Source organism: Arabidopsis thaliana, chromosome 3, assembly GCF_000001735.4.
Source record: "Arabidopsis thaliana chromosome 3, partial sequence".
In the NCBI taxonomy this organism is placed as follows: domain Eukaryota; kingdom Viridiplantae; phylum Streptophyta; class Magnoliopsida; order Brassicales; family Brassicaceae; genus Arabidopsis; species Arabidopsis thaliana.
In genome coordinates, this window is record NC_003074.8 from 19,482,541 (window position 1) to 19,509,450 (window position 26,910).

The 26,910-nt window shown below is 34.2% G+C and overlaps 10 protein-coding genes, 1 long non-coding RNA gene and 2 other non-coding genes across 22 annotated transcripts; 7 read left to right on the plus strand and 6 right to left on the minus strand.

The window, feature by feature from the left end:
• Positions 1 to 1,797: 1,797 nt before the first annotated feature.
• AT3G52526 (phosphoglucan phosphatase) lies at positions 1,798 to 4,688 on the plus strand (the record flags this gene model as incomplete). Of its 3 annotated transcripts, NM_001339579.1 has the most annotated exons (4): positions 1,831 to 1,922; positions 3,837 to 3,914; positions 4,169 to 4,214; positions 4,589 to 4,688. In NM_001339579.1, exons 1-4 carry the CDS (start codon positions 1,862 to 1,864, stop codon positions 4,686 to 4,688), a joined length of 285 nt encoding a protein of 94 aa, NP_001327386.1. In that variant the 5' UTR covers positions 1,831 to 1,861. The 3 variants fall into 3 exon arrangements, with proteins under 3 accessions (NP_001327384.1, NP_001327385.1, NP_001327386.1); NM_001339577.1 differs by lacking the exon at positions 4,169 to 4,214 and having other exon boundaries at positions 1,798 to 1,922; positions 4,589 to 4,611; NM_001339578.1 differs by lacking the exons at positions 4,169 to 4,214; positions 4,589 to 4,688 and having other exon boundaries at positions 1,812 to 1,922; positions 3,837 to 4,120.
• AT3G52530 (Protein kinase superfamily protein) lies at positions 2,027 to 3,590 on the minus strand. Its single transcript, NM_115113.2, has one exon. The coding sequence runs from the start codon at positions 3,380 to 3,382 to the stop codon at positions 2,327 to 2,329; it is 1,056 nt and encodes a 351-aa protein (NP_190821.1). The 5' UTR covers positions 3,383 to 3,590; the 3' UTR covers positions 2,027 to 2,326.
• On the plus strand, positions 4,589 to 6,011 carry AT3G52535. Of its 3 annotated transcripts, none has more exons than NR_141680.1 (2): positions 4,677 to 4,721; positions 4,979 to 6,011. It is a non-coding gene; the product is annotated as an other RNA (long non-coding RNA). The 3 variants fall into 3 exon arrangements; NR_141681.1 differs by having other exon boundaries at positions 4,698 to 4,721; positions 5,671 to 5,904; NR_141679.1 differs by having other exon boundaries at positions 4,589 to 5,990.
• On the minus strand, positions 6,006 to 7,353 carry OFP18 (ovate family protein 18). Its single transcript, NM_115114.4, has one exon — positions 6,006 to 7,310. The coding sequence runs from the start codon at positions 7,022 to 7,024 to the stop codon at positions 6,176 to 6,178; it is 849 nt and encodes a 282-aa protein (NP_566967.1). The 5' UTR covers positions 7,025 to 7,310; the 3' UTR covers positions 6,006 to 6,175.
• Positions 7,354 to 9,558: 2,205 nt separating this feature from the next.
• Positions 9,559 to 10,447, minus strand: AT3G52550 (transcription repressor OFP15-like protein). Its single transcript, NM_115115.3, has one exon. The coding sequence runs from the start codon at positions 10,370 to 10,372 to the stop codon at positions 9,836 to 9,838; it is 537 nt and encodes a 178-aa protein (NP_190823.1). The 5' UTR covers positions 10,373 to 10,447; the 3' UTR covers positions 9,559 to 9,835.
• A 1,381-nt stretch (positions 10,448 to 11,828) lies between these two features.
• UEV1D-4 (ubiquitin E2 variant 1D-4) lies at positions 11,829 to 13,607 on the minus strand. Of its 4 annotated transcripts, none has more exons than NM_115116.4 (4): positions 13,381 to 13,607; positions 12,729 to 12,868; positions 12,363 to 12,488; positions 11,829 to 12,278 (listed from the first exon to the last, which is right to left on the minus strand). In NM_115116.4, the coding sequence occupies exons 1-4, from the start codon at positions 13,412 to 13,414 to the stop codon at positions 12,138 to 12,140; spliced, it is 441 nt and encodes a 146-aa protein (NP_566968.1). In that variant the 5' UTR covers positions 13,415 to 13,607; the 3' UTR covers positions 11,829 to 12,137. The 4 variants fall into 4 exon arrangements, with proteins under 4 accessions (NP_566968.1, NP_001190073.1, NP_850684.1 ...); NM_001203144.1 differs by having other exon boundaries at positions 11,837 to 12,278; positions 12,363 to 12,542; positions 13,381 to 13,555; NM_180353.2 differs by having other exon boundaries at positions 11,844 to 12,278; positions 12,726 to 12,868; positions 13,381 to 13,544.
• An 886-nt stretch (positions 13,608 to 14,493) lies between these two features.
• AT3G52561 (uncharacterized protein) lies at positions 14,494 to 15,110 on the minus strand. Its single transcript, NM_001125352.2, has one exon. The coding sequence runs from the start codon at positions 14,945 to 14,947 to the stop codon at positions 14,648 to 14,650; it is 300 nt and encodes a 99-aa protein (NP_001118824.1). The 5' UTR covers positions 14,948 to 15,110; the 3' UTR covers positions 14,494 to 14,647.
• A 3,337-nt stretch (positions 15,111 to 18,447) lies between these two features.
• On the plus strand, positions 18,448 to 18,527 carry AT3G52565. The gene has a single exon. It is a non-coding gene; the product is annotated as a tRNA-Leu (tRNA).
• A 62-nt stretch (positions 18,528 to 18,589) lies between these two features.
• Positions 18,590 to 20,487, plus strand: AT3G52570 (alpha/beta-Hydrolases superfamily protein). The gene is made up of 5 exons (NM_115117.3): positions 18,590 to 18,863; positions 18,943 to 19,181; positions 19,330 to 19,442; positions 19,774 to 19,914; positions 20,000 to 20,487. Exons 1-5 carry the CDS (start codon positions 18,605 to 18,607, stop codon positions 20,253 to 20,255), a joined length of 1,008 nt encoding a protein of 335 aa, NP_190825.2. The 5' UTR covers positions 18,590 to 18,604; the 3' UTR covers positions 20,256 to 20,487.
• Positions 20,488 to 20,612: 125 nt separating this feature from the next.
• On the plus strand, positions 20,613 to 22,433 carry AT3G52580 (Ribosomal protein S11 family protein). The gene is made up of 6 exons (NM_115118.5): positions 20,613 to 20,786; positions 21,058 to 21,177; positions 21,255 to 21,300; positions 21,697 to 21,782; positions 21,879 to 22,008; positions 22,094 to 22,433. The coding sequence occupies exons 1-6, from the start codon at positions 20,784 to 20,786 to the stop codon at positions 22,159 to 22,161; spliced, it is 453 nt and encodes a 150-aa protein (NP_190826.1). The 5' UTR covers positions 20,613 to 20,783; the 3' UTR covers positions 22,162 to 22,433.
• A 405-nt stretch (positions 22,434 to 22,838) lies between these two features.
• On the plus strand, positions 22,839 to 24,392 carry UBQ1 (ubiquitin extension protein 1). Its single transcript, NM_115119.4, has 5 exons — positions 22,839 to 23,230; positions 23,318 to 23,404; positions 23,490 to 23,592; positions 23,972 to 24,038; positions 24,115 to 24,392. Exons 1-5 carry the CDS (start codon positions 23,128 to 23,130, stop codon positions 24,139 to 24,141), a joined length of 387 nt encoding a protein of 128 aa, NP_566969.1. The 5' UTR covers positions 22,839 to 23,127; the 3' UTR covers positions 24,142 to 24,392.
• Positions 23,790 to 23,831, plus strand: AT3G08275. The gene has a single exon (NR_141421.1). It is a non-coding gene; the product is annotated as an other RNA (small nucleolar RNA).
• Positions 24,351 to 26,872, minus strand: CWINV2 (cell wall invertase 2; the record flags this gene model as incomplete). 3 transcript variants are annotated; one of them, NM_115120.4, is made up of 5 exons in its annotated part: positions 26,550 to 26,820; positions 26,394 to 26,402; positions 25,029 to 26,298; positions 24,819 to 24,933; positions 24,351 to 24,734 (listed from the first exon to the last, which is right to left on the minus strand). In NM_115120.4, the coding sequence occupies exons 1-5, from the start codon at positions 26,731 to 26,733 to the stop codon at positions 24,540 to 24,542; spliced, it is 1,773 nt and encodes a 590-aa protein (NP_190828.2). In that variant the 5' UTR covers positions 26,734 to 26,820. The 3 variants fall into 3 exon arrangements, with proteins under 3 accessions (NP_190828.2, NP_001030847.1, NP_001325488.1); NM_001035770.2 differs by lacking the exon at positions 26,394 to 26,402 and having other exon boundaries at positions 26,539 to 26,850; NM_001339580.1 differs by having other exon boundaries at positions 24,540 to 24,734; positions 26,394 to 26,872.
• Between the last annotated feature and the right edge of the window lie 38 nt (positions 26,873 to 26,910).

Here is a 26,910-nt window from a genome sequence, read left to right on the forward strand (position 1 = left end):
AAAGGTTTAAGTCGTCAACTCGAAAATGCCCAAATTTGAACAGAATCAAACGCAAGTTCGTGTTAAGCTTCAAGGTTTCACATTCCATCGTTCTAAGTAAACGTTATTCGAAATCTAGGCAAATATACATAAGAATTAGTTTTGATCTTTGTCGATTTAAAAGCCTAAAGAACCTAAAATCGACTGTGTATAAGGGATTAAGAATATTGAGATTTGGTTCGGGTTTTCGGTTTACCCTTTCGGGTATCGGGTAATACCCGAACACGAACTGATACCCACATGTACACTAATATAAGACCCATCAGTGTAAAATCGATATACACGTACCCGCCCCGAACCAATTTTTTCGGTTCGGTTCCAGTTCGGGTATTCGGGTACGGTTTTTATGTCCAAACCTAAATCGAACGAAAACAAAACAATTGAAAGAAAATCCAAAATAAAGGAGTTATACTATAATGTAAGCAAAATCGAAATAAAAAAATTGCACTAGTAACAGATCCATACCTTAGTCTCAAGGAGAAACATCTCGTAAAGCATCAGGTTCACTTCAATGATTAAGTTTGGGTTCGTCATTGTTGTTGAATGGGATGATAGAGAAGACGATGATAAAGCGCGAACTAACTTCCCACTGAAAACAAAGACCTTTCTATTAATATAGACTAGGTGTTTGAAGTCACTGGTTGCATAATTTTGTTTTTAAACAAATTTAATTTATAAGAAATATCGGTATAAAGTTATGTATTTTCTCTTTGATTTGGTATAATGCATGATTTATTAACATTCGATTTTAACAAAAATATAAAAATATAAATTCAAAAATATTATATTTTCTTACAATTTTATATTTTTAAAAAAGCAAATATAATCAATTTCAAGAAATATGGTATCTTTTGACTTGTTTAAATCTTTTCGCTTTGCTACTATTGACATAAGTTTTTCTTGAGTATCTCTTGTGCACTTAACAGAAAAAATCATTAGAAATATCAACAATTTATTCACTGTTTTCAATAAATAGACTCATTCTCACATACGTTTGATTATTATGAGTTTAAAACATTCAATTTTGTTTGTTCATGAAAAATCACATACTCTTAACAAAAAAAATAATTAGAATCAAACATTTACCATCATTGTGTCTTAATTATTGTTAGTATATGTTATTGTATTAAAATCATATTCTTAGAAGACCAAATTCTCCATTACCAATTAGTCTACTTAGCATTTTTTTTCTAAGTTGAAAAATATAATGTGAATGTTTAACTAAAATTAATATTTACTTATATTAATAACACTCAATTTTAATATTTACACTCAATTAATATATATGCATAAAATCTGTAACTGAAGTATGAAATAAATACTAATAAAAATAATTAAATATTGACTATAAATTCAATAATGTATAATAAAAAATTAGAGGTAAATCTATAAAAAAAAAAGTGAGGTGAAAGTAAATATCTATTTGAAATTTTGTGAGAAGTATAGAGCTCTCTACTCAAAAGAGTTACTTTCTTAAAATTAAATCACTTGATATTACTAGAGCAGTTAAACCCATAAATTAAATTAAATCTGTGACACAAACATATTTATGTAATTATATCTATGATTTGATTAGATAAATTTTTAATATTTATTTTTGAATTTAAAAAACAAAAAAAATAATCAAAAATTCAAAATGAAACAATAGTAAATTGAGATGCCAAGTGGACCAATAGGAAGGTAGTGAAACTTTACTTTTATATATACATGATTTTTTCATTTTTTCTCTCTGTTTATTATTCATTTAACATAAAAAGACAATATTACCCTCCATATAACTCACAATATTTCCACAGTTTTTCACATTATATTTTTCTCTACAATGTTTATCCTCGAATTAGGAAAACTGAAGAAGAGCAGCTTCGTTTTCAGAACCTTCCCAGGTATGTTGTTGCTTTTCAGAAATTATCTAGATATGGGTTCTTCTTTCGATTCTTTTTTAATCATGAGATAATTTTTGATATATGGTAGTTGTTGAATCATAAGAGAACTTTTGACTAGATTCGTTTTTTTCTTCAAAATTTGAGTGTTGTTGATTGCTTTTGTATGAAACTTGTCAAAAAAAAAAACTTGTCAAAAAGATTTTGAGTATAGGCAGTAAAAGATTTTAGATTCAAGGTTTTCAACTTTGAGATGATTAGTTTTCGACGGATAGAAGAGAAATCCGATGAATGAATGAATCTGCCTTTAGGTAACATATGATTCAACCTATTCATAAATTACTTATTCAAAGCAAGAGATATCTGAAAACAGAGAAAGATTCATTACAAGGAAAGAGTTTCAAACTTTACACAGAGTAGTTGACTTGATCAATTTGTTCTTTGTCCTGTTCGGATGAAGACGCTTTGAAAAGTTCTTCTATCCCCTTAAGCTCTTTGGCGACATCGATCATTGTAAGCACGTCTTGTCCTGGCCAGAATCTGATACATCTCAAAGCAAGCCCAAAAAACGTTTCCACTTGCACAGCAGATGCTTCACTCTCACCGTTCCATATGTTTGAATCTATGACATACATGAACTGATCCGCTAATTCTTCACCACAACCAGGAAATGGGAATCCAAACTCCCCAATGATAGCAGATAACCAGGTTAGGCCAAGCTCTCCGCCTAGAAGAAACAGCATTGTAACTCCAAAGCTATAGACATCAAACTTTTCGGAAACTAAACCTGTTCCATTATACTCCGGATCAACGGATACCCCATAAACTACTTTATCATCATACACAGATGATTCTCCCTCAGGGATCGATATTCTCAAACAGAAAGAAGAGAGCTTCGCAGTCCCATCTTCGTCCAAGAATATGTTTTGAGGTCTTACATCCCTGTTGATTATGACTCGAGGAAAAGCTGTGTGAAGATAAGCTACCGCATTTGCAATATCCTTCCCGATCTTTAACCTTGCACTCCAAGGTAACGGAGTACCGTCCATGTCCTCGAGTTTTAGAGGTCCTTTCTCTGCTAACTCACAAACCAGAACCGGTTTATAAAACTCCACACAGCAACCCAACAGCTTCAAAACGTTCTTGTGACTGCTCATCATCGACAAAACCGCTATATCGCGGTAAACATTTTCAGGAGAAGAAAAAAGGACATAATCTCCTTCCCATTTCTTGATGAGTACTCTCCGTTCTTCTATAGTACCCTTGTACCATATAAATCTATCTTTTGCTATGATATGATCTGCGTCGAAGTTGTTTGTTGCTTTAAGAATTTGATCAGACGAAAACATTCGGATTGGATTGTATTTACCATCTGAACACGCGATTAGCTCCTCGTGCAACAAGCTCCCGTTCTTGTCTGAATGTTTCCTTGTCTCACTCTCCGTTTTGAAAAAACCCTTCATATCTTTAATCAGGAAAACTAATAGGAGATTTTCTAACTTCTTGGTGCTAATAGAATCAGGGACGCTATAAAGCTGTATATCTCAACGTGACAACAACCTCTGTTTTGCTAAAGAAGAAGCAGCCTGCAACTTGCAACAAATGGTTAATTATTGGGCTTAAGGAAAAAATAATTATTGAAACTATACTTTAGAGTATAGGCAATATATGATTCAACCTATGGGTTTACTTACTCTATCGGTACCTGTTTTTGTCTACCGTTGGTAGAATGATATTGCAAAATTGATTTGGTTCATTAGATTGTATTCTACTTTTATTTTCCTCTTTCATCTATAGTAATTTTGTCAATCTGCCTTAACTTTTTTGCTTATTCATTGGCTTACTCAACTTTCTTCTTCTCCTTTTAACTATGCACTTCGGTCACTGATTGATTCTTGTGTGTATTTTTCATTTCAGTTTTAACTTACTGGCACAAGTTAGGAATGAACTACAACTTTATTCGTCCAGACTTACTTGTTGGGATCATTCTTATAGGTTTTTTTCTTATCATTCTGTTAAAATTATTGAATCTCTTGGAGCTGTGTTCTTTTTATATTCTCTGCTTGTTTACTGCATTGGGGTTGAAAACCATATTTTGTTTGTATTGCGGTGATACTCAGTATATGCTAAGAAATGTGGTTATACTCAGCATATTCGCTGTTAAGGCCTTGGTAATGCAAGCTTTATTTTCTGATTTTTGATGATTTGGCTGTGAACTTTTGTGATTGATTTTTTAGTTCCTGTTTCAGTGTACCTTTCTTTTTGCTTAAATAGGAATGATGAGAAGCCTATGAGGTAGGGAGTTTATTTTCTTCAGAGCAAGAAAGCTTCAAATTCCTATTGGTTTATCAGTCAAGTGTTACATTTTTCTTTTCTCTCTTGGCTCTTTGTTCTTACCACTTTTCTTTGACATAATGGGAGCTCAGAACAGCGAATGACTTTTTGTTGCCACAAGTTGGAAAATCTCTGTTGTCAATTACCTCTTTGTCTGTTTGCAAATGAGAGTAATTGCAGAAGTTAGTCATGATCCCGTTCTTACTAATTGTCTTAGCTGCTAGAGAACTCGGAACCTTTTATCGTTTCACATATATGAGATTGTTCAGGAGCATGCATAAGACTCACAAGTCACAACCTAGGACTTGACATATTAAAATCTTTTGATGTAACAGAGACTCTGATGCATTTGATTTGAGAATACGTCTTCCTGCCCTGTGTTGTACACTGTACAAAGCTATTAAGCGAAATGGACAAGTTACATACGTGCACTGAACTGCTGGAATAGGAAGGGCTCCTGCTGTTGCGGTATGTTGCAGAAACCTGTTACTGTCTCTTCTCTTTTTCTCCCTTTTTATTTTTGTAGCACATCTTTCATTGTGAGTCTTTCATGAGCGTAGATGTATTGGTTTCCAGTATCAAAACAACATTTTTTAGTTCGGTTTATAAGACTGTTGCAAACAGTAGTTGTGTTAATATTTGTACTTCTTTGGTTGACTAATGAAGGAATGAACAAGTGTTGACTTTTGGCTGACTAACATTGAGAAGAGTAGTTTTAGTTTCAGTTGACATACATGTTCTGGGTGCAAGGCTATAAAACTTATGGAAGTTCATGAATTACTTATTCTACTTCTGATCTATGTTCTCTCTACATGGTTACCTTGATATCTATATATTATGTGAGGATGCTTGGGGATTTGCTTCTTCTCCTATGCACCGATGATTATGATAGTTAGATTTCTAGACCACTGGATCACGTTTTGTAGTAATATATACTGAAAATATAGCACTCAAATGATTAAAGCTTGGGTTAGTTCATCAAATAGTCTTAGGATTTAGCTATTATAATTGTGATATCTTTAGATGGCTGCTGGAAAATAAATCTTGAATACCTAATTTTTTCTGGTTAGCAAAGTGTTATACTTTCTTATTCTCTTGGGGCTATCTACTCTAATCACTTTTAAATGAGAGCTCTGCACACTTTAGTGTAAGCAATAATTGATTTATGAAGAGCGGCGAGGGGTGCAAATCACTGCTATCAATTAACGTATTTTTTTGTTGGCAAACTAGAAATTTTTTGAAAGTTAAGTCACCATCCCATTCTCACAAATTGTCTTTTACTGCTAAATACTTGGAACCATCACCATCCCTTTTCACATATGAGACTGTTCACGAGTACATGCATTGAGAAATTTCACCATGAATACACTCACTCACAAACGTAGGGCTTCACATATTGTAATCTTTGATGTAACAGAGGCTTTGATGCATTTGATTTGAGAATGCGTCTTCCTGACGTGGTTAGTACACTGTCCAAAGCTGCTAAGCAAAATGGAGAAGTTACATTCGTGCACACTGCACTGCACTACTGGAATGGGAAAGGGTTGTTTTTTGGTATATGGGCATGAAAGCTTATTGATTGTAACTCTGACACTGAAAGTAAAGTGTTAACATTGGATGGTAACAGGTGAATATTAGATAAAATGTTTGATGTCTTGCTACTAAACACATAACAACTGTAAAACCAAAGGCCCTTAGCCCATTATTATAATTTCTATTCAGCCCATCAAATAAAAGAGTTCTCGGAGAGTGTTTGTTGATCAATAGCCTTTTATTTTAGGTTGAAAAAAGTTTACACTAAATTAAAAGATATTCTGCACATGACTCGTGCTACAAAAGATGTACACGTGGAATAGATGTTACTTCCATAATATTCCGAAAAAAAGAAGAATTGAGTATCCATAGGTTATCAAATGAAGAAATTAAGAAGATACATAATCATTTGGATCAATATTGTCTTTAATCTTTTCTTCTAACTCAAACAACGACGATAAACAACAAACGTCTCTACCCTTCTCGCCTATCGAAGTCTCCGGCAAGAATCGTACGGACGTCGACGAATTCTCATCGGAGGACGAGTACAACGAGACCGGCCACGAAGATGAAAGAGAATCCTCCACGACGACGTCGGAATTAGGTTCTCCAGCAACATCTTTAGAAGGCCCTACTGCTAAGTTTAAGACCAAATCGACAAAGGCGGCGAAGATGTATCTATGGCTTGCCTTGACGTTGACTTTCAAGAACCAAAAGAGAAGTTTCTCCAGGCTTATCCAGTCATGATGAAGCACGTGTACTTCAACCATCTTTTCCATTGAGTTCTTGAAATCAGTGTAAGGATCGTTTGACTCCAAGGACAAGAGCATTAAACCGTCCTCTTCTTCTTCATGATCGTCTCTCTTGGTAGCTTCTTCGAGTATAGAGTTCGATGTTCCTCTCCGTTCAAAGATGAGTCTCTTCGATGATTTTAGTCCTTTAATCACATTCTCTATAGACTCTATCTCTGGTGGATTTTCTATAGCATGGCTTGTAGAGGAGAAGGAAGAGTAGGAGGAGGAGGAGGGGGAGGAGGAGAAGCTTCTCGGTGGTGGCTCGGGTTCGTAGACATCTTTAGGTTTGTTAACGATGAAGGAAGCTTTGGAAGATATTGTTTTAAGGTTTTGTTGATGAGAGGAAGGCCATGGCCACGAAGAGGAAGAAGATGATGAATTTGAAGAAAATGATGAAGATGATGTGTTCTTGTTTAGAAATGGGAGTTTCATTTTCCTTACCATTTTCCTTTTTGATTGCTGAAAAAATAAGACAAGACAAGAATGTAAATTTCTCTTTTCTTTTGGGGTTGGATTCAAAATTATAGGAGATTTATGGAATTAATGGTGAGAGAGGGAAGGAAGATTTTAAGGCTTTTGAAAAGGAGAGGAGAGGAGAGGCTGCACGAAAGGATGGGTGGGGAAAAGAAAAGAAACTTTATTTTATTTATTTTGATTTTTGAATTAAAACTTTTTTTGGTTAGTGTATTTAATTATTGGCACCAAATTTATTGTTGTTTGGTTGGGGATCATTCAATTTTTGTAAGTACAATTTTGATATTTGAATATCCAAAATCTATATATATTTGAAATCTTAAAATATTACATTAAATTTATTTATTGTTAATACATGGATGAGTCCTTAAAGTATATAAAATCACTTCAAAACTTAACTATTTTTTTCATGCATTTGATAGTTTTCCGTTAGTAGTACACAAATTCGTCACTGTTTGCAAATCAAATACACGATCGTATACATGCATATTATGGTAAATTTAAGTAACTTTATCTGAAATTGATAAAACTGTAATATGAAATTTAAAATGTTTCCTTGTTTGATAATATCAGAAAAAACAAAAATCAACTTTAGAAAATGGATGGAAATAATTTCGTATATCTGAATATGGAACGTAACTGAACTAGTGTCTGCCAAAGTTAATCAACATCAATGTTTGATTAATGTTCCTATTAAAGATTGACAGGCAACTGTTAATATAGATAGATACAACAACATGACATAAACGATCTTCAAAATAAATGAATTCAGCAATATCTTTTTTTTTTTGGAAAATAATGAATTCAACAATATCGCCAAAGTAGTTAATTGAAACTTGATACCTATACCTACCGAAAATAGCTATCATGATCATAATATTATAATTTATCCCTAATACTACCACTAAGCCATCATCCAAATTCCAAACCTTTGATTGGTAGTCTTTTTATTAAATTATATAAAAGATAGACCTTTTAATAAATGTTCAGTGTTAGTGTAACGTAATGTTTTAGACCTAAATATAGTACGAAGATCTAATTATTGTAAATTGAAATGAGAACAACGAATTTAAAACATATATTAATATATAGGTATGTACGTGTACGTATCCTACACTTTAAAATATAACACGAACTAATTAATATAAAGAGAATAATAAACTCAACGAACAGTCGAAGGAACCAACTAACTATCAAAAGATATGACGTCGATGCTAAACAGTTTTATAATTTCCGTGGTAGTCGCTTCAGCTGAAACATTTCCCGAATTCTTATAATAATTCTTTCTCATCTCTTTACCAAATCTGATACTGCTTTAATGTCTAGGACCTTCAAAGTTAAAGCATCGTGGCCATCGACTTGGCCGGTACGGCTTGAATACGAATATATCTAAAAGAAATTTGGATTGATCTACATCAAAAAGAAATTAGGATTCATCTACATCAACAAAAAAAATTAGGTTACAAATTTTGATCTGAGCCCAACCCAAATAGTTTAACGTTGGTATTTATTTTCGAGATTTGAAGTGTGTGAAAAATGAATAACGGAAAGAAAAAAATGGGGAAACTAGAGATTTGAACAAATGACCATTTAGGTCCAAAATTGATCAAAACTAGTTGACTATAACCTGTTATAATTAATTATCACTTATCTGATTAAAAATAAGTGAAAATACAACTGCAATAAAATGCGAGAGAGGAATCCAACAACAAAAATAAGAGAGAGACAAAAGTCTAAATGCTTACATATCTATCTTCACGTATTTCCTCATGGACAAATCTGTGTCAGACTTGTGTCACCCACAAACCTAATGTTAATTTTTTAATATACTTTCACTTTTATTCACTGTTTTAGCAGTTACATGCATATAACTACTAAATTTCAGCAGAAGAGTCATATGCTGATAGTGATAGAAACAGTCAACAGTTTCAGCTATACCGATCATGTTGCAGTTTTCGTCAAAAAAAGATTTTTATCAAGATTTGTGTCCAGTAGTGATCCAGTCATGTGTATCGAAAGACAATGGGATTAATGACCAAGTCGTACAATCTATTGGTTTGTATTTGTATCACATAGCAGTTAGACGATGAAATTTATTTGCAAATAACTATTTTCGTTAAATCAGGACTCTCGCTAGAGTCTAGACTGTGTACGTGTGTAAGTGTGTAACCATCCTTTGTTTTTGGTCTTTGTCGACGCCATACTTGCATATGATCCACCCACGAAAATACGTAACCTATCCATATCTAATAAAATGGAAGAAATTAAGGATTAATTATTACAATGAAAGATTCAAAACCATAGCTTCCGAGTTCCGATCTTACTTTTCATGATGGGCACATTAACGCATGCATGTTATGAGAGGCTTAAGAATACATATAAACCTACCATCATCAAATCTATATATATTATTTATAGAGTATAAGCTCTTGATATTTTTTTACTACTAGCTACTATTAGTGATGGAATCACTGGAACTAATCTCTTATAAGAGATGCTTCTGTCTTGCTTCTGTAAAAGAAAATTTTGTTTTATTTGATAAAGGAACAACTAATAAATAGATTAAATTAATAAAATGAACCGTAGCTATATCAGCATGAGTCACACGCATGGAAAAGAAAGAAAGAAGATTTCAAGAATTGACCACATAACATAAGATGATGATCTCTTGGGTCCGCATCAATCATTCTAGACGTAACTCGCGTTCTAACCAAGAACAACCGTCGAGTGCATGTTTACTTATTATCTCATCACAAATTATCGAGTATATATATCAATGATCTATTCAGTAGTTTTCACGATACAATTGGATGTAGCGAAGCGAGTGTACCGCAACCACCTCCACCATGAACCACTTGAAATTAGAGAAAGTGTGGATGGATTCCAAGGACAAGTGCATGAATCCTTGTTCCTCATCTCTTCAAGAATAGAGTTTGATTCTCCTTTACGTTCAAAGATGAGTCTTTCTGATGATTTTATCCCTTTGATCACATTCTCTATGGACTCGGTCTCCGGCACCTCTTCTATGGTGTCGATGGTGGATGAGATGGAGGATGATGATGTAGGAATCATGATGCCAGGAAGCGAATTTTCCTCCTCCTCCTCTTCCTTTTCATTCTCCCTTTTTTCCTTCTCCTTCTCTTCCTTATCCTCCTCCTCCTCTTCATCTTCGGCGTCATAAGGGTTGATTGTGCTGATGGTGATTCTGAAAGATTGAGTTCTAGGGTTTTGGTGACAAGAAGGCCATCCCCATGATGATGAATTTGAATTTGAATAACATGAAGATGAAAAACTCTTGTTTAAAAATGGGACTTTCATAATTTTTCCACCTTTGTTGTTTGCTATCGTTTTATTTTTTGGGTGGATTCAAAATGAGAAATATACTTAGGGGAGTATAAATACAAAATGAGAAACTTAGTATTTATTGTTGAACCTAAAAGTATAACTTTGATTAAAAGTAAACAAGGGTTTAGAAAACATCATTGACCGTATTACATGCTGATCCATAATTTTACTTATAAGTTTGGTCGTACATATTTATCTATCAACCATAACAACAATTTGTCCCATTCGTCTGCGGTCCGTCTAATTCTGGTAAACATAATAATAACCGTACCTATCACAATTTATATTCTTTTTAATGTTCCTTTAAAGCTACTCGACACTCAAATGTTAAAATATGGATGTAACAATATATCTTCCACTTTTAATTTCACGGTGTCACCATATTTATTAGTTGACAACTTCACTTAAGAAAACTGGCTTGTGATTATGCGTATATATCCTAAACATAATGCAAAGTTTGAAACGCAAGTTTTCACATAGCACTACATTTCGTGGAATCTAATTTTCCAATATCAATTTAAGCATATTTCTATATGTTGCTAATGTACATGTAAATATGTAATGTTTCTATTATAGTAAATTAAAATGTACTTGCTTTCGACTATATGTATATAATTATTTCACCCACTTATAAGTTGTTGTTTGGATCCAAAGTTCTTAATTAGGACACCACCACATTTATTTATTGTTTATTTTGTCATCATGCAACCGAATGTCAAATATATCTATACTAAACGCATTTTATAATCTCTAACTATATCATATAAGTATATTGTGAAAGAAAAATTATTTTCTTCTTCTCCATTCTAAAAACGAAATTTTACAATAAAAAGGAAAAAAAGAAAAAAAAACTACAGAGATAACATTTATCACCATAAGATCCAGGCTGGATCAATCCAACCATGAGTGTTAATGTTTGGGCTTGAAATCTGATGAAACATAAATTAATTGAGCTTCTGAGCAATGTGTAAATGTGTTATAGGTTTAATTACGTTCAACCACTTTTTTCATTTATTTAATAAGTTGATTTTCCAAGACCACTCGTAATCAACTTTCATGGAGTCCGTTTATGGTTAAGACCACTCGTAATCAACTTACAAGCAAGTTAAACAGTGTCCTAAAAGTAGAAGTCTACATGTCGAAGAATGATTGTTTCTATGTCAAGAACGACGACGCGGAACATCAAGAAGTACATGCAAATCGACGTGCATCATCATCAATAAGAAGTGTGCTAATTGTAGAAAAAAGTAACACTTAGTTTTCAAAGGTTCTATTAATCACCGTAAGCATTGGCTTTAGATGAATCACAGAAACAAAAATAAGGGTTACGAAGCTGTTCATGGCTTCTTTTTCCATTAGTTCGGATTACAAAGATTCATGATTTTTTATGATACTTTCTTGTTTTAACCTTGGTGTATTACATAACAAATAACCAATTAAATATAGCAGATTTCATTTATATATAAAAAAAGGGCTGACACAAAATGTTAAATTCAAAAGATTGAACACATGGAGTGAGGAAGAGAAGCTGTTTTTGATATTTGCACACAATGATAAAACTTCAGATGATCAATCGGACAACATCATCATCATCACCATACCATCCACACAGACCATTTTTTGATGAATTAAAAAAAAAAAAGCGTTGAGAACGACAATGGAGGACCCCCAGATACATACTTTGGTATTAGAAGGGGCAATGATTTTCTAGCAAACCAGAAGAAGATTCCAGAAGTAACTAGAAGCAAGTACCTTCCGGAGGTTGAACAAGCTTACGGTTATGCGACGTAGACATTTCCTTCTTCAACTGTACCAGTATATCCTCCATTGTGTACTCTCTTTGCCAGTTTGCAAGTAGCCCAAATTTCTTAGGATCCACCTATACACATACGCATAAAAAAATTACAGAGCATCCAAAGAAACAAAACAGAGAAAGGAAGGGCGGTGGTGAGTTTATACGTACCACTCCTGTTTCGTGGTTGACACAAGCCATGTTGACACGTGAATGGAATCGGACAGTTGGAGGTTTCTCCGGGTAATCTTTGTCACAAAAGAGCTTCAACTGATAGATTCTACCTTCATGAACAGTCTGTGACATAAAATTTATCTCTGTTACTACAAGCAAAAGCAACAATGGCATAATCTGCTCAAATAAAGCTTAAGAGATTGTATGTCGATAAGATCAATGCCTAGAAAACAATGTGGTTTTGATGTTCTGTATTCCAAGCAATGAGATGCAAATAATATTAATCTATGCTTCTCAAAACAATTGTTAACATATATGAAGACGAAGGAGAATGTTAGCAGATAAAGAAAAAGATATAACTACGTTGTGAGGACCGATGATGGTGCCAGTCCAAGAACGCATATAGATGTCATCTCCATCATCCATTCCATAGCTCACAGTTCCATCCCCAATACCTTTCTCCCCACGTTCAAGCTCCTCCAACAACCGAAAATTCCTCGGAACTATATTGCAATAACAAGCGTAACAAAAACAATTCATATCAGTAAATGAAAACAAGCAATCACTTTTTTTAATCAAAGCAGAGAACAGAACATATCATATTAATCATTATCCACAAAGACTAAAATAAGATAACACTCAACAAAGTTAACAATGAGCTATAGAGAAGATGAAAACATTCCTAGCTAAGGTCTTAGAAACAATAAGAAACTCAGGAATAGCATTTTAAACCCATCTCAGGAATTGAGACATCAGCAAATCATTCTCAGCGATTTGTTAAAATTGATTGATTCAGATCAAGCTATATGCGAACAATTTAGACAAAGCTACAATTTTTTATACTAGATCGATAGAACCTATGAGAAATCTCAACACCTATTGATCAAAACGAATAAAACCAAAAGAAGAATTCACCAAAACCCTAGAGAAAAAAAAACAAACGAGGGATTATTCCAAAACCCTAGAATCAAAATCAAAAAACGAGAACAAACCCGAAAGAATCGAAATTTTATACCAACAACGCTAGATCCTCCTGAGCCAAGAGTCATAATTGATGAAGTTGTGGTTTCGATATCCGATTGATTTTGAGATCTGACGAGCAGAGAAGAGAGACGAGAAGAAGTAAAGGGAGAATCGAATAGAGAGAATCTGGTGAATAGACAGAAAGCTAAAATGGGAGGGTCAAATTTGGCAAATCGGGTACTTTTGGGGAGACTGGAAAAAGTTATTTTTTTCAAATTTACCGCCCAAATTTGTTTTTCTATCATATAATTCCTTAAATTATGATAACTACAGAAACACCCCTTTTATTTTCGAGTTTTGACAACATCTATTTGTTATTATTTTAACTAGCAATGCAAAATTTCTATATACATGAAAATTATTGAAATATTAAAACTCGCTTGATTTGCAACTAAATTATCGTAAAATGTAAATTTCTTTTTCAAAAATCATGTTAAAACTTTAGGATAAAATGTTGTCACGTATATATGTCGTCGCATGTGCCTTAATATATATGAAAAACAGAAATTAATTATTTATTAGATTTTTGAAAATTTAGTACTTATAAATAGAAAAATGTCATAAAATACATTAAAACAAATTTTAGTTGCTACTTTTTCACTAAATTTAGGTTTAAAAATATTTTCTTAAATAATTTAATATTTGAAGTTTGTAAAAGTTCTTAAATTTTATTGAATTTGATGGTGAATTGTTTTGAATAAATAACGTTTTAATTGATGAAGATACAACTTTTAACCTTAATTATTGAAAATTTCATCGGATTGAATGCCGATGAAACCAAAGCAATACCATTATTAGCATACTACCAATTTGATTCTTAAGACCCTAATTCGAGACGTGTCGATTTTTTTACTTGTGTTTAAATTTATATTTTGTAATTTTTAAAAATAAACTTTCTATTTTTTTTGGCGTTTTTCATTTACATTGAAAAACTATGTTTCTCTGGAGTATACAAATAAATAAATATAAACGCAAACGCCATAACTAGCGTTTGAAACAATCGAATTCAACTCCGATGAAAATCCATCCTCGTTCATGTCATTGGCTTCCATAGTACTAAAACATGAAAATGGACAACTTAACAAAATGAACCAAGAGGGACGGCCACAAACAGAAATGATCTGTCTGTCAATTTAACATATTAAAATAGAGATTATAATTTAAACAATATGATTTATATAGAGGACTTTACAAAGAAAATTAAATTCATCATCTCAAACTCAAAAGTCCAAATTGAATAATAACTTAAAACAAATTCTCTAAAAGAAGATCAAGTCGGTGCATTTGCACTTGGGGCAACGTTGACGTTCTTGTAAGACCATAACATACATCATACAACTTCGACATCCCATCACCACCATCTCCGGCGCCTCTTCTTCATCAACCCACGACGATGCAACCTCCTCCTTCACTTCCTCCGTCCTCGTCAGGCACGAGTTTTGTGATGATGATGTGTCGCTCGATGGTGATCTTCCTTCAAACCTCCCATTAGCAACCACCGACGCCACGGTCCTCGCCGAGGGCTCAACGCTACCTCTTTTACCATTCTTGTTTCTCATTTCGATACTTCGGTTTCGTCGAGAGGGTTTTTGTATTCTTGTATTTGTTTTTCTCTGTGTTTTTCTAGGGGATGGGTTGATGGTAATGACTTCTAAAGAAAATGTATGTATGTAATATATAAGGAAGAAGAGGAGCTAAAATATGACTAGGAATTAATATTTGTTGAATAAAGTAATTATGTTGTGGAGAGAGATATGACTTTGTTTATTTCGTAATAATTTTTTTAATTGGAGGTGGGAAAGTTAGTAAAAGTATAGTAGAGACAAATATATGAAACAAAAGACAATTCAGTAAACAATGCATTAGTGCATTTAAACCAGTGCAGCAAACTATTTATTGCTAAATGTAAAGGGGAAGACTTAAATCTTACAATTTAAAAGAAGAATTTATGATTTTTTATTGGTAATCTAAATTTTAAGTAATATGTCATCCATTTGATTTGTTAATGTAACGTTAAATTATATTTCAAGAAAATAACAGTTTTACAAATACTACGATTTGTGTTTGAAAGAATTTAAACTTAGGGTTTAAAGAATAAAGAAGAAACTGAATTTGTCATCCATTTCACAATAGTTTTAATCTTATGACTTCACTTTTTTGTTTCATAAATTTGTCGTTTTGTATATTTAATGTATATTTTAAAGAAACTTATAGTTTATTTATATGGCGTATTTTATCAATTAGACTTTGTTTGTTTGATTCATTTATTAGTTAATACTACTCAATGTTTTATCTATTAAATTGTTTGTCACAGTAAGACTATTATTCAACTGATTTCTTGAATGAAAATATGTCTAAAATAACTTTAGTGACACCAATACATATTTTTCTCATAAATGTTTTTACTATTCTCTCTGTTTCATTATAAATTTTGTTTTATAATTTTACACGTATTAAAACCTATTAATTTTTTAATTGTATAATTTATTAAATTTTCAATGTTAAATCAATAAACTACAATAATACAAATATAGAACTACATGGTGTGATTTATAGTCATTTTAGAAATAGTGTCTAGAAAGTATGGTTCATTCAAGAAAATGGTCTAATAATAGTTTATAGTATGAAAAAACAATTTTGAATATAGTTAAAGATAGAAATAATGGCTAGCACTAACTAAAAATGAATCAAATAAAAAGAATTCATCTACAATTTACTTTTCGTTATTAAAAATTAAATAATAATAGTACGTTTATACAGTGAAGCATCCGTTTCAAAGTTTCCAACGACGGTTTCATGCGCCAGCTAAAAACTTCTTTTTGATTGATAATCAAATGGACATTCTGAAGGTACCCACAAAACTCAACTACTTTGAGTTACTTTCCAAATTTTGAATATAAATCAATGTTTTTGGTGGTGACAAATTTTGACAATATAAAAGAATGAAAGATGTAGATAGATGTATGTAAGTAGTGCTTGCTGGTAGTTAAATTGGATATTCAAAGGTGAAAACCATTAAGATGTTTCTAACTACCAGATTCACTAGTCATTGTAAAAATTATCACAAAATGTTTAGCAATAATTTAGAAGAATAAAAGGATATCCATTAATGTTTTTAAAAAAAACATTTCCTTTGATTAATCTAATGATGGTAGTTAAATTACTTGACTTTAATTTCCTGTCTTTTTATTTTAAAACAGGAAATTATTTGGACGAAAGGTTATGGTACAATAAACTTTATTACTGTACTTTTAATGTTTCACATATTTGCATAACTTTCATTTTTCTAAATTGTTACGATCAAGATAGCCATTGATTTTCATTTGAACAATGGAAAGTAACTGGATATGAGTATGATTTATTGATTAGTACTCTCAAAATGTTTATTATGATCAATTAAACAGACGTTTGTAACTTGCGTTTTAAACCGTCATTTGAAGTAGAATTTTCATAATTATATAAAATCTCCTATATATATTATTTGAGAAGCTAGAGGGATAACGTTTGAATTTTAGAACTTTGAATAGCAAACGAAAGAGTAACAAATTAAAAAAAATGAAACAAACAGTTACTAGAATTTAATACAAGAGGCCAATAACTAAAATACAGACCTCACGAGGACATAATATAGCTGTTAATAACTTAGGAATCTCTCGTGTATTAAATGTTTCACAATTAAGAGGACAATCAAATTTAAAATGATTTATAGACTAAAAAATTTAACGACAGTTATGCAACAGGGTTTCAAAACTTTAATGGCAATTATACAACAGCCTAAACTGGGATGATTTGTGAAAGTGGCCTCTTTAATTTTTGAATTTGCTTCACAAGATTATAAGAATATAAAAAAGCTAGGAATATGTTGTTTTAGCAGAAAATAAAATAATTATATAACAAAATGTCAAATACTACCATTGACCTTCCATAAAATCTAATACCTCAGCATCAGTTATATCCCATGTGAAGCTATTTAATGGAATTTAATGGTAGCTTTTAGTTGATACTACCATTTGTTTACTTTTCTTTTGTTATCTTAATCACATTCATTACGAATCTGAAGAGTGAAGGAGATAACTTCTGGAATCTGTTTCTCTAATATTTTTCAAGTAATCGCTACTAATCGAGTTAAGTTATATACTAAGAAGATCGAATTTGATTCCAAGTGAGATGAAGCTACGCTTGAGCATAAAAACCAATTAAGTTGTATATCTTGTTTAATGCAAGCCCTTTCTCCAAAACTTATTCATTTCAAGATTGGTTGGTTTTTGTAGTCAGAACCGTAAACCGTTTCTATATGCATGAGCTTGTATCAATCATGTGAAAGGTTTCTTCTTCCCTTTGCACAAATGAATAAAAGCATCAAAAACCTATAGATTGCTTTCATTGATTATGGAAGAGGATCGATGTCTATAATTGTCTTGTTCTGGTTTGAAGTTTTCTTGTAGCACTGTCCAAACACTCTCTTTGGACTTTTTATTCCTCATTATACGGAAAATTAAATCTAAATAAATTACATAACGATAAGTGACATACCGCATTATCCGTTTTTCAATTAAAGCTCTCGCTTGTTCAAGATCATCTCTTCTTCATCAACTTGATTCTTCATTCAATAATTTGTTTTAGACTTTTGGAACAATAATGTTTCTTTGTTTTTGCTATGACATCTACATTAACAAATAGACATGCAACGTCAACTATTGAACTATAATAAAATCAATATACATCTTTAGAAATCACAATATTAATAAAAATTTGCAGCTTGTATCTTGGTGGGCTAGACTTTTGGATGATTTTTCAGATGATTTATATATGCAATGTATTCGTATAGTTTCATGGTTCAATTAGTCTTTTTTCTCGGGTCAATATTCGCATAGATTAATAATGTTTACGTGGGTTCATCAATTACTATCAACTTGTATGCATGCTAAATTACACCATTGAAATTAAAAATGATAAATACACCATTTTAACAATTTAAATAATTTTTAATTGTACAATTTTGAAGTCTGAATCTGAATTGTAAGTACTAAATTAAACTTAAAGAGTCATATAAACATCTGACAGTTTGGCCGAGTGGTCTAAGGCGCCAGATTTAGGCTCTGGTCCGAAAGGGCGTGGGTTCAAATCCCACAGCTGTCAATTCCTTTTTTTTCTTTTGTTCCTTCGTTTTATTTACTTCGCCGGAGAGATTCGAAGCTACCAAAGAAGAAGAATCAATGGCGAGAACGAGAATTATAACGAACCGATTTGAATCTCGCTTTTTGATTCGTTTCCTTGAATCTCCGACTCTATTCGCCTCTTGTTTCACGAGTTCCAGATCTCTTCAAACCCTAGCCTACGAAGAAGTCCGAACCTCCGGTGATCGGGAGTCTGAATCTACAGCTCTCATCCTTCATGGCCTCCTCGGTTCCGGTCGCAACTGGAGATCGTTTTCTCGCTCCCTTGCATCATCTCTCTCCGTCTCCTCTGCTTCTGGTACGCTTCTCTCTGTGATTAGTATCTTGAGCTTTTCATTTGATATATCGATTGAAATTTCTTGTGTGTGTACATTCAGATTGGAAGATGATATTGGTTGATCTGAGGAACCATGGGAGATCTGCGGAAGTGGAAGGGCTTAATCCGCCTCATGATCTTGTGAATTCAGCTAAGGATTTAGCTGATTTGGTTAAAGCAAGTGGCTGGAATTGGCCTGATGTGGTCATTGGTCACTCTTTGGGAGGTAAAGTGGCGTTGCAGTTCATGGAGAGTTGTGCTCGTGGTGATTTTGGTGAATCTGCTTCTCCTCCTAAACAGGTACTGGACCAAAGTTACTTCACCTTGTGAATTCTTATCATGTATGCAAGTTTAAGAGCTCATTGTTGTTGTGAGATGCAATATTTGTGATCTTTTAATCTGATAATGATGATGATGACCATAGCAAAGGTTGTTTGGTGCAGAACAGCTATGGGTACTAGACTCTGTCCCTGGGGAAGTCAAGGCAGAAAAAAGTGATGGTGAAGTAGAGAAAGTTCTGAAGACTTTGCAGAGTTTACCTTCATCAATCCCTTCTCGCAAGTAAAGTCTCATTCTTTATGTGGTTCTTGGTGTTTGTCTAATTATCTACACTCTGGACTCTTTGTTTTAGCTTAGGAATTCCAAATTGATTCCCGCATATGAAATCTCGAGTGAACGTTAGTATAGTTGGTGTATAAGTATACCATCTCTCTGATTGAGCTGTTACTGCGGATTCTAGGACATTTTTAAGATTTAGATAAGTGGGAATAAAGAGCATGCTTATATGATCGCTTCTAGCTGATTATGTTACATATATAAATGAGGCTCATTTCAGCTTGCAGAGTATAGAATCCAACCTTGGTGTCACTCAAACATTGTTTTCTGATTCTAGGTGGCTTGTTGATCGTATGGTCGAACTTGGGTTTTCAAGATCATTATCCGAGTGGATTGGCAGCAATCTCAAGAGATCTGGAGACTCAGAGACATGGACCTTTAACCTTGACGGAGCTGTCCAAATGTTCAACTCTTACAGGTTTATTTCCCTTCCTAAGAACCAATGACTATGATTATATTATGAACCTTCCTCGAGATTTTGACTTTTTACTTTCCTACTGCAGAGAGACTTCTTACTGGTCTTTGCTAGAGAACCCGCCAAAAGAGACAGAGATAAATTTTGTGATTGCAGAAAAGAGTGACCGATGGGACAACGATACAACCAAGCGGCTTGAAACAATAGCTAACCAGAGACAGAATGTAGCCGAAGGGAAGGTTGCGACTCATCTTCTTCGTAACTCTGGCCATTGGGTACACACAGACAATCCAAAGGGACTCCTAGAGATTGTGAGTCCCAACTTCTTCTCCCCACACGAGTAGACGATGCGCTACGAAAATGGCATTAGTCTTTGCTTACAATTTCACTCCTGTTCAGTATCTATATGCAGAAATAGCAAATCCAATCGCAACTATTTTGACGATGCGCGGTTTTTCCCGTTTGTGTTTCCTAATTTTGCATTAGCATATCCTTTCAACAATGTACAAACGTTTAGGAGGATCTAATAACATCAATAAACTTATCACATTCATAACTTTATACACAAGATTTGAAAGACAATGACTGCTACGTTAGTACGAGGCACAACACCAGTAAGAAGACTAGAGACGATTAAAAATCCAAGATGCTCAAAAACTAGCACTTTTGCTCACTTTTATGGGCCGTAATATGTTGGGTCTGTATATATATTGGGTCTCAATTAAATTATCCATAAAATCACTACTTTAACCCTAACAAAAATTCAGACTATTAAAGCAAATTCTGATCCGTCTCTTTCGCTAGCTAAAGGTAAAAGGCGGAACAACAAAAGAAACCCTAGCTTCCCTTTGTACCTCTCTCTGTTCCAAACCATGGTAAGTTTGTCTAAAGCTTATAATTAATTTTCATGGATTTAGTGATTAAGAAGATATATAATCTGTAAATCCATTTCTGGTATTGTGTGGTGGTCTGAAGTGAGAAAATGTTTAATAAGCAATCCTTATTCTTCGAATTTCGATCTGAGATCATATGAATTTTCTGAGACATTGGATTTTTTTTGTGTGGCTCTAGCGTTGAGTTATCAAATTGAGAAGTTTTTATTAGATATTGCAAATGCATAATGCTAGTTTTTGTTTGGTTTTGTAGTCGAAGAGAAAGACCAAAGAGCCAAAGGTTGAGAATGTGACTCTTGGACCAGCTGTTCGTGAAGGAGAGCAAGTCTTTGGAGTTGTTCACGTCTTTGCTTCATTCAACGACACTTTCATTGTGAGTGGCTTCTTTATTTTTCAAGCAAAGTTAGATTTTTATGTACATTTCTGAACTTCTTATATCTGCAATTGCAGCACGTGACTGATTTGTCTGGACGGGAAACACTTGTTCGCATCACTGGTAATCATCTCTTTCAACTCTCACTCTCTAATCCTTTGGTGATGATCCCTTTGTTAACTTGTATGCGGTAGTCTCTGTTGAGTGTGAAATGAAGTTCTTGACTGCCTAAAGGTTCTGCTTAGTATCTGCTCTTTTAAGTTTTTTCGAGGAATCCGTTGATATCTTTATAGAAATTGCTTTGTTCTTGACGGCATCAATGTTCCTGCTTATAGAACTAAGTTAGTTACCATTGTTATTAGTATTATGGTCTTCTCTATAGGGTGTGAGCTGAAGTGTCTTTAGTCTTTGTTCGTTTAACTTTTGAGGAATTCCTTTTGTTTATCTGTTTGGAAATTGCATTGTTCTTAAATAACAATGGGTTGCTAAAATTGCTGTTTCGATTTCCTACTTCTGTAGGTGGAATGAAGGTGAAAGCCGACAGAGATGAGTCCTCACCTTATGCTGCTATGCTTGCGGCACAAGATGTTGCTCAGCGATGCAAGGTAAAGGCAAAGAAATTGCATTACCAAGCAGACAACTTGATAATCTTTTATGTTTCTATATTTAATCGATTTGGTGAATATATTTATGCAACACAGGAACTTGGAATCACTGCCATACATGTGAAACTCCGTGCCACTGGTGGTAACAAGACCAAGACCCCTGGACCTGGTGCTCAGTCTGCTCTAAGAGCCCTTGCCCGTTCTGGCATGAAAATTGGTCGCATTGGTAAAACAGCAGCAATCTTCAACTGTAATTGTTTAATTGCATCTTTGATTGAATAAATCTCTGACATTGTTCTTGTTTTCCTCAGAGGATGTGACTCCAATCCCAACCGACAGTACCCGCAGAAAGGGTGGAAGAAGAGGAAGGAGGCTCTGAGTTATTTGGCCTCTCGTTGGATCTCCTTATGTAGCTTTCTCAATGTTTCATTTTGTTTTTTCTTAGTTTGAAAAGAGTTTTGGAATTACTATGCTTTGTTATAGTCTCAACTCTGAACAGCTTTGGATCTTTTTCTGTATGACCATAAGATATTCAAAAATTGGTAGTCATTTTATCTCACAAAAAAACCTTGAATTTGTGCTGTATGATTTTGTAAAGTCTTAGGTGCCAAATCTTTGATTGGAGTTGATAAAATATTTTTATTTGGTTGTAATTTTGTAATATCCCGGGATATTTCACAAATTGAACATAGACTACAGAATTTTAGAAAACAAACTTTCTCTCTCTTATCTCACCTTTATCTTTTAGAGAGAAAAAGTTCGATTTCCGGTTGACCGGAATGTATCTTTGTTTTTTTTGTTTTGTAACATATTTCGTTTTCCGATTTAGATCGGATCTCCTTTTCCGTTTTGTCGGACCTTCTTCCGGTTTATCCGGATCTAATAATATCCATCTTAGACTTAGCTAAGTTTGGATCTGTTTTTTGGTTAGCTCTTGTCAATCGCCTCATCATCAGCAAGAAGGTGAAATTTTTGACAAATAAATCTTAGAATCATGTAGTGTCTTTGGACCTTGGGAATGATAGAAACGATTTGTTATAGCTACTCTATGTATCAGACCCTGACCAAGATCCAACAATCTCATAGGTTTTGTGCATATGAAACCTTCGACTAACGAGAAGTGGTCTTTTAATGAGAGAGATATCTAAAATGTTATCTTAAAAGCCCACTCAAATCTCAAGGCATAAGGTAGAAATGCAAATTTGGAAAGTGGGCTGGGCCTTTTGTGGTAAAGGCCTGTAACCTAGCCCAATATTAGCAAAACCCTAGACGCGTACATTGACATATATAAACCCGCCTCCTCCTTGTTTAGGGTTTCTACGTGAGAGAAGACGAAACACAAAAGATGCAGATCTTCGTGAAAACCTTGACCGGCAAGACCATCACTCTCGAGGTCGAGAGCAGCGACACCATCGACAATGTCAAGGCCAAGATCCAAGACAAAGAAGGTATCATTCTTCCTCACTCAATCTGGATTCTTCTCTTTAGCTTTTTGAAATTCAGATCTCTTATCATTTACTTGTTTCTCCTTTAAGGAATCCCTCCGGATCAGCAGAGATTGATCTTCGCCGGAAAGCAGCTCGAAGATGGCCGTACTTTGGCTGACTACAACATCCAGAAAGGTACGAAATCATCCGAATCCTTCTGTTGATCATTTCGATGATCTGATTGTATAAACTCTAATGGATTGTTATCATTTGTAAACAGAATCTACACTTCATCTTGTGTTGAGGCTTAGAGGAGGTATTATTGAGCCTTCCTTGATGATGCTTGCTCGTAAGTACAATCAGGATAAGATGATTTGCCGCAAGTAAGTTTCAATTTCTCCCTAAGATTGTAGTTTTGTTGATTAATAGTTCAAAGTACCAAATGTTTATTAGTGTGTTAGGGTTTTAGTTGTTTTAATGGGAATTAACTTAGCTTCTCAAGCCTTATACAATGCGTGTTGAGGTTATAAATGTTCCCAATATCAAACATTTCCATTCTCTAAACTTTGTCAGCTGGTCAAATTTCTCATCTTTCCAGATGATTTTCTTGAATGGTACATTTTTGCAAATGGTTTTGAAAATGTGTTGAAGCTTGTATTTTTGATTGCTGAAACATCTTGTTTGTTGGATAGTTTGTCATCTATGGTCCGATCTGATGTCTCAATGAGATTATTCTAATGTAAATTTCGCATCTTTTGGTAGGTGCTATGCTCGTCTTCACCCAAGAGCTGTCAACTGCAGGAAGAAGAAGTGTGGTCACAGCAACCAGGTTTGTTTTTGTTACTTGTTTCTTTTTGGTGTTTATCAGCTGAAATGATATCTGAACAAACTTTTTTTATTTGCAGTTGAGGCCTAAGAAGAAGATCAAGTAGAGAGACTCTTATCAAGAATCCCATCTCTTGCTTGCTTTTTTTTGTTGTCTTCCCTTTGATAGGGTTTGTTTTTCTTGTTTCAGTGACTTTCTATGTTAAAAGATAATGTCAGTAAAAGGATTTGGTTTTCTATTATTCTGAATCGATTACGGAAGATTCTTGCTTAATTCCAATCTATACAAGTATCGTGAAATAATGACCGTTTATGTGATTAGGAGACGTGTTTCATTAATAAAATATAAGATCAATACATTGTTAGTAGTGATAAACTATGTACAAATTGTATTGATTGTAAAAGAAACACAATAGGTTCCTTTTTTCTACAATATATTGTGACAGACTCTCTGTTTTAACGAATGAATTAAATTTGTCAACGAAAAAATTAAAGAATGATGTGATCACTTTGCACCTTGGTTCATCTTCAGAGGCTTCTGCATGTTCCATGCATTGAGGCTCTCTACGGTCACAGGTTGTGAGCCGTTGTTAAAGACAAACAAATGAGCTTTTTCTCCTACTGCTTTTGTCGGATACACTCTAGATGTTATCACTGTCTTTCCTTTTGCTCCAAAGCTCTCCACAACCGAGTGATCAATCTGCAAATTCACTCAATTATGTTACCTATTTGCTTCTCTATACAAGAGTAATATTCAGTAAAATGATTTAAGTTTGTGACGTACCAAACTCCTTAGAGAGATCTTTCCGTCAAGGAGACCGACATCCACAAAACCAGCAAACGATGGTTTGTACATCCTCTCCTTGGCGTCAGTCCCGGTGTCTTTTTTGAGACTCGAACTGTTGATTTATTGTGATTAATGTTAGACACTCTCAAATTGTAATTAACAAAAATCATATATAAATAATTGAATTAGTGAGTTAGGAAAACATACGGCTTGGCGTCAGAGCACATGAGAACCTTAGGCTTGTTGGATGCGGCATCTTTGAAGACTCTAAAGAAAACAGGAGTGTATTCTTCTAAGTCAGATGTAGCCAACGTGATCAAACCAAAAGGACCAACTCCACCATTCACATTCGAACCTTTCAAGTTACATAACTCTAGTGGTTTAGTTGCGAAGCTTTCGTCAAACTTTTCGGCCTTCTCTAGATTTCCAACGTTGAATGTCACATCCACATCCACCTGAGCAGGAGTGATTCCTTGGACCTCAAAGCGTTGGCCCATCTCCATTTTCTGGTTGGTCATTTGGACATTCTTTCCTCTCAATGACTCAATCTCTTCAATAGGCCAAAACACGAGTTGCTTACCGCTAGAGTCAAGCAAGATTGTTCTTGGGATAAGCTGAATTCCGGCCCAACCCTTCACGGTATCATCTTGAACGGTGTCGGATTCATTGGCCCACCCCCAAAGAATTCTTCTGTTCGTCTTGTCATCAAAGAATGTCTTTGACGCATAGTAGTTACCATAATCAAATCTCAAACCATCCCAACCGTCAGGAGTGTAACCGTCTGGCCTGTAACGATCCTTCTTGGTGTCATACGTTCCAAGAGTGTAGTACTCGTATCTGGTCAAGTCCAAACTAACCTTCAACACATGCTTGGCGTTTGGACCGTCGTAGCTGAAGTCCAAACCGTTTTTCTTGTCGGTTACGGATACCGGGAAGAAATCGGGACATTCCCACATACCGGTTTTCTTTCTTGAGTGGATAGGACGTTTGCTTTTGACCCATTTTTTGAAGTCACGGCTCTTGTACATATAAGCAATTCCTCTGTTCTTTCTCTTTGAGCCAACAAGCATTCTCCAATACCCATCTTTTTTGTTGAACCAAGCCGTGGTCGGGTCACGGAAAGCGGATCCGTTCTCGCCATTATCGGGTTTTACGATGGGGTTATCGTCTGGCTTTATCCATGTCTTGAGGTATGGGTCGGAAAGATCTTGTGGAATGGCGTAGTTTTGAATCTGAGTCTGGTTCTCGGTGATACCGGTGTAGAGGATAACCGGTCCTTTTCCCGGTACGTGGGTAGCTGAACCGGACCATGTACCGTTGATGTCGAACCATTTGGATGGGTAAATGGCTGGTTCAAGGGCTTCCCAATTGATCAAGTCCTTAGAAACCGAGTGAGCCCACACAATGTTACCCCAAACCGCACCTTTGGGATTGTATTGGTAGAAGAGATGGTAAACTCCCTTGTAGAGCATTGGAGCTGTTGCAATTTTTGAATATTGTTACATGCAATCATATATATAATGTTTTTGTCATTAACTTATAAAAAGGGAAAAATATTTGTAATGGACTTACCATTCGGATCTGTTGGAGTCAAGAATGCCATAACGAAGGCAAAACAACAAACCCAAGGAATTTATGTTAGAACAATGTATTTTGGTTGATATAAACAACCCTAGTAATAGAAGTTGAATAAATATGAACTTGAATAAGATGTCACATATGTTGTACCGTTGATCCAATGGCGGGGAGGTTGAAAGTGATAAGCGGTTCTGTGAAGAGGACTTACTGACTCCAATGATGTCGATTTTGATTGCAATTTCTTGAAAACTTTGTGAAATGCATCGACGCCATTATTGCTAATATTGATTAATACAATCAATAGTAATACATAACCAAACTTTGGAGCACTCATTGGTGCAAGAGAACTCTATGATCACAACAATTTATTTTGATTTTATTTTTGATGTGTAAATAGTTTTTGAGAAAGAACTCTCTGATGAAAAAGATATAGTTTTCGTAAAAGATATAGAAGAAAAGAGGAGGGAAAAGTAGAGTACTTTGAAGATAATATGGATCCGTAAAATAATCC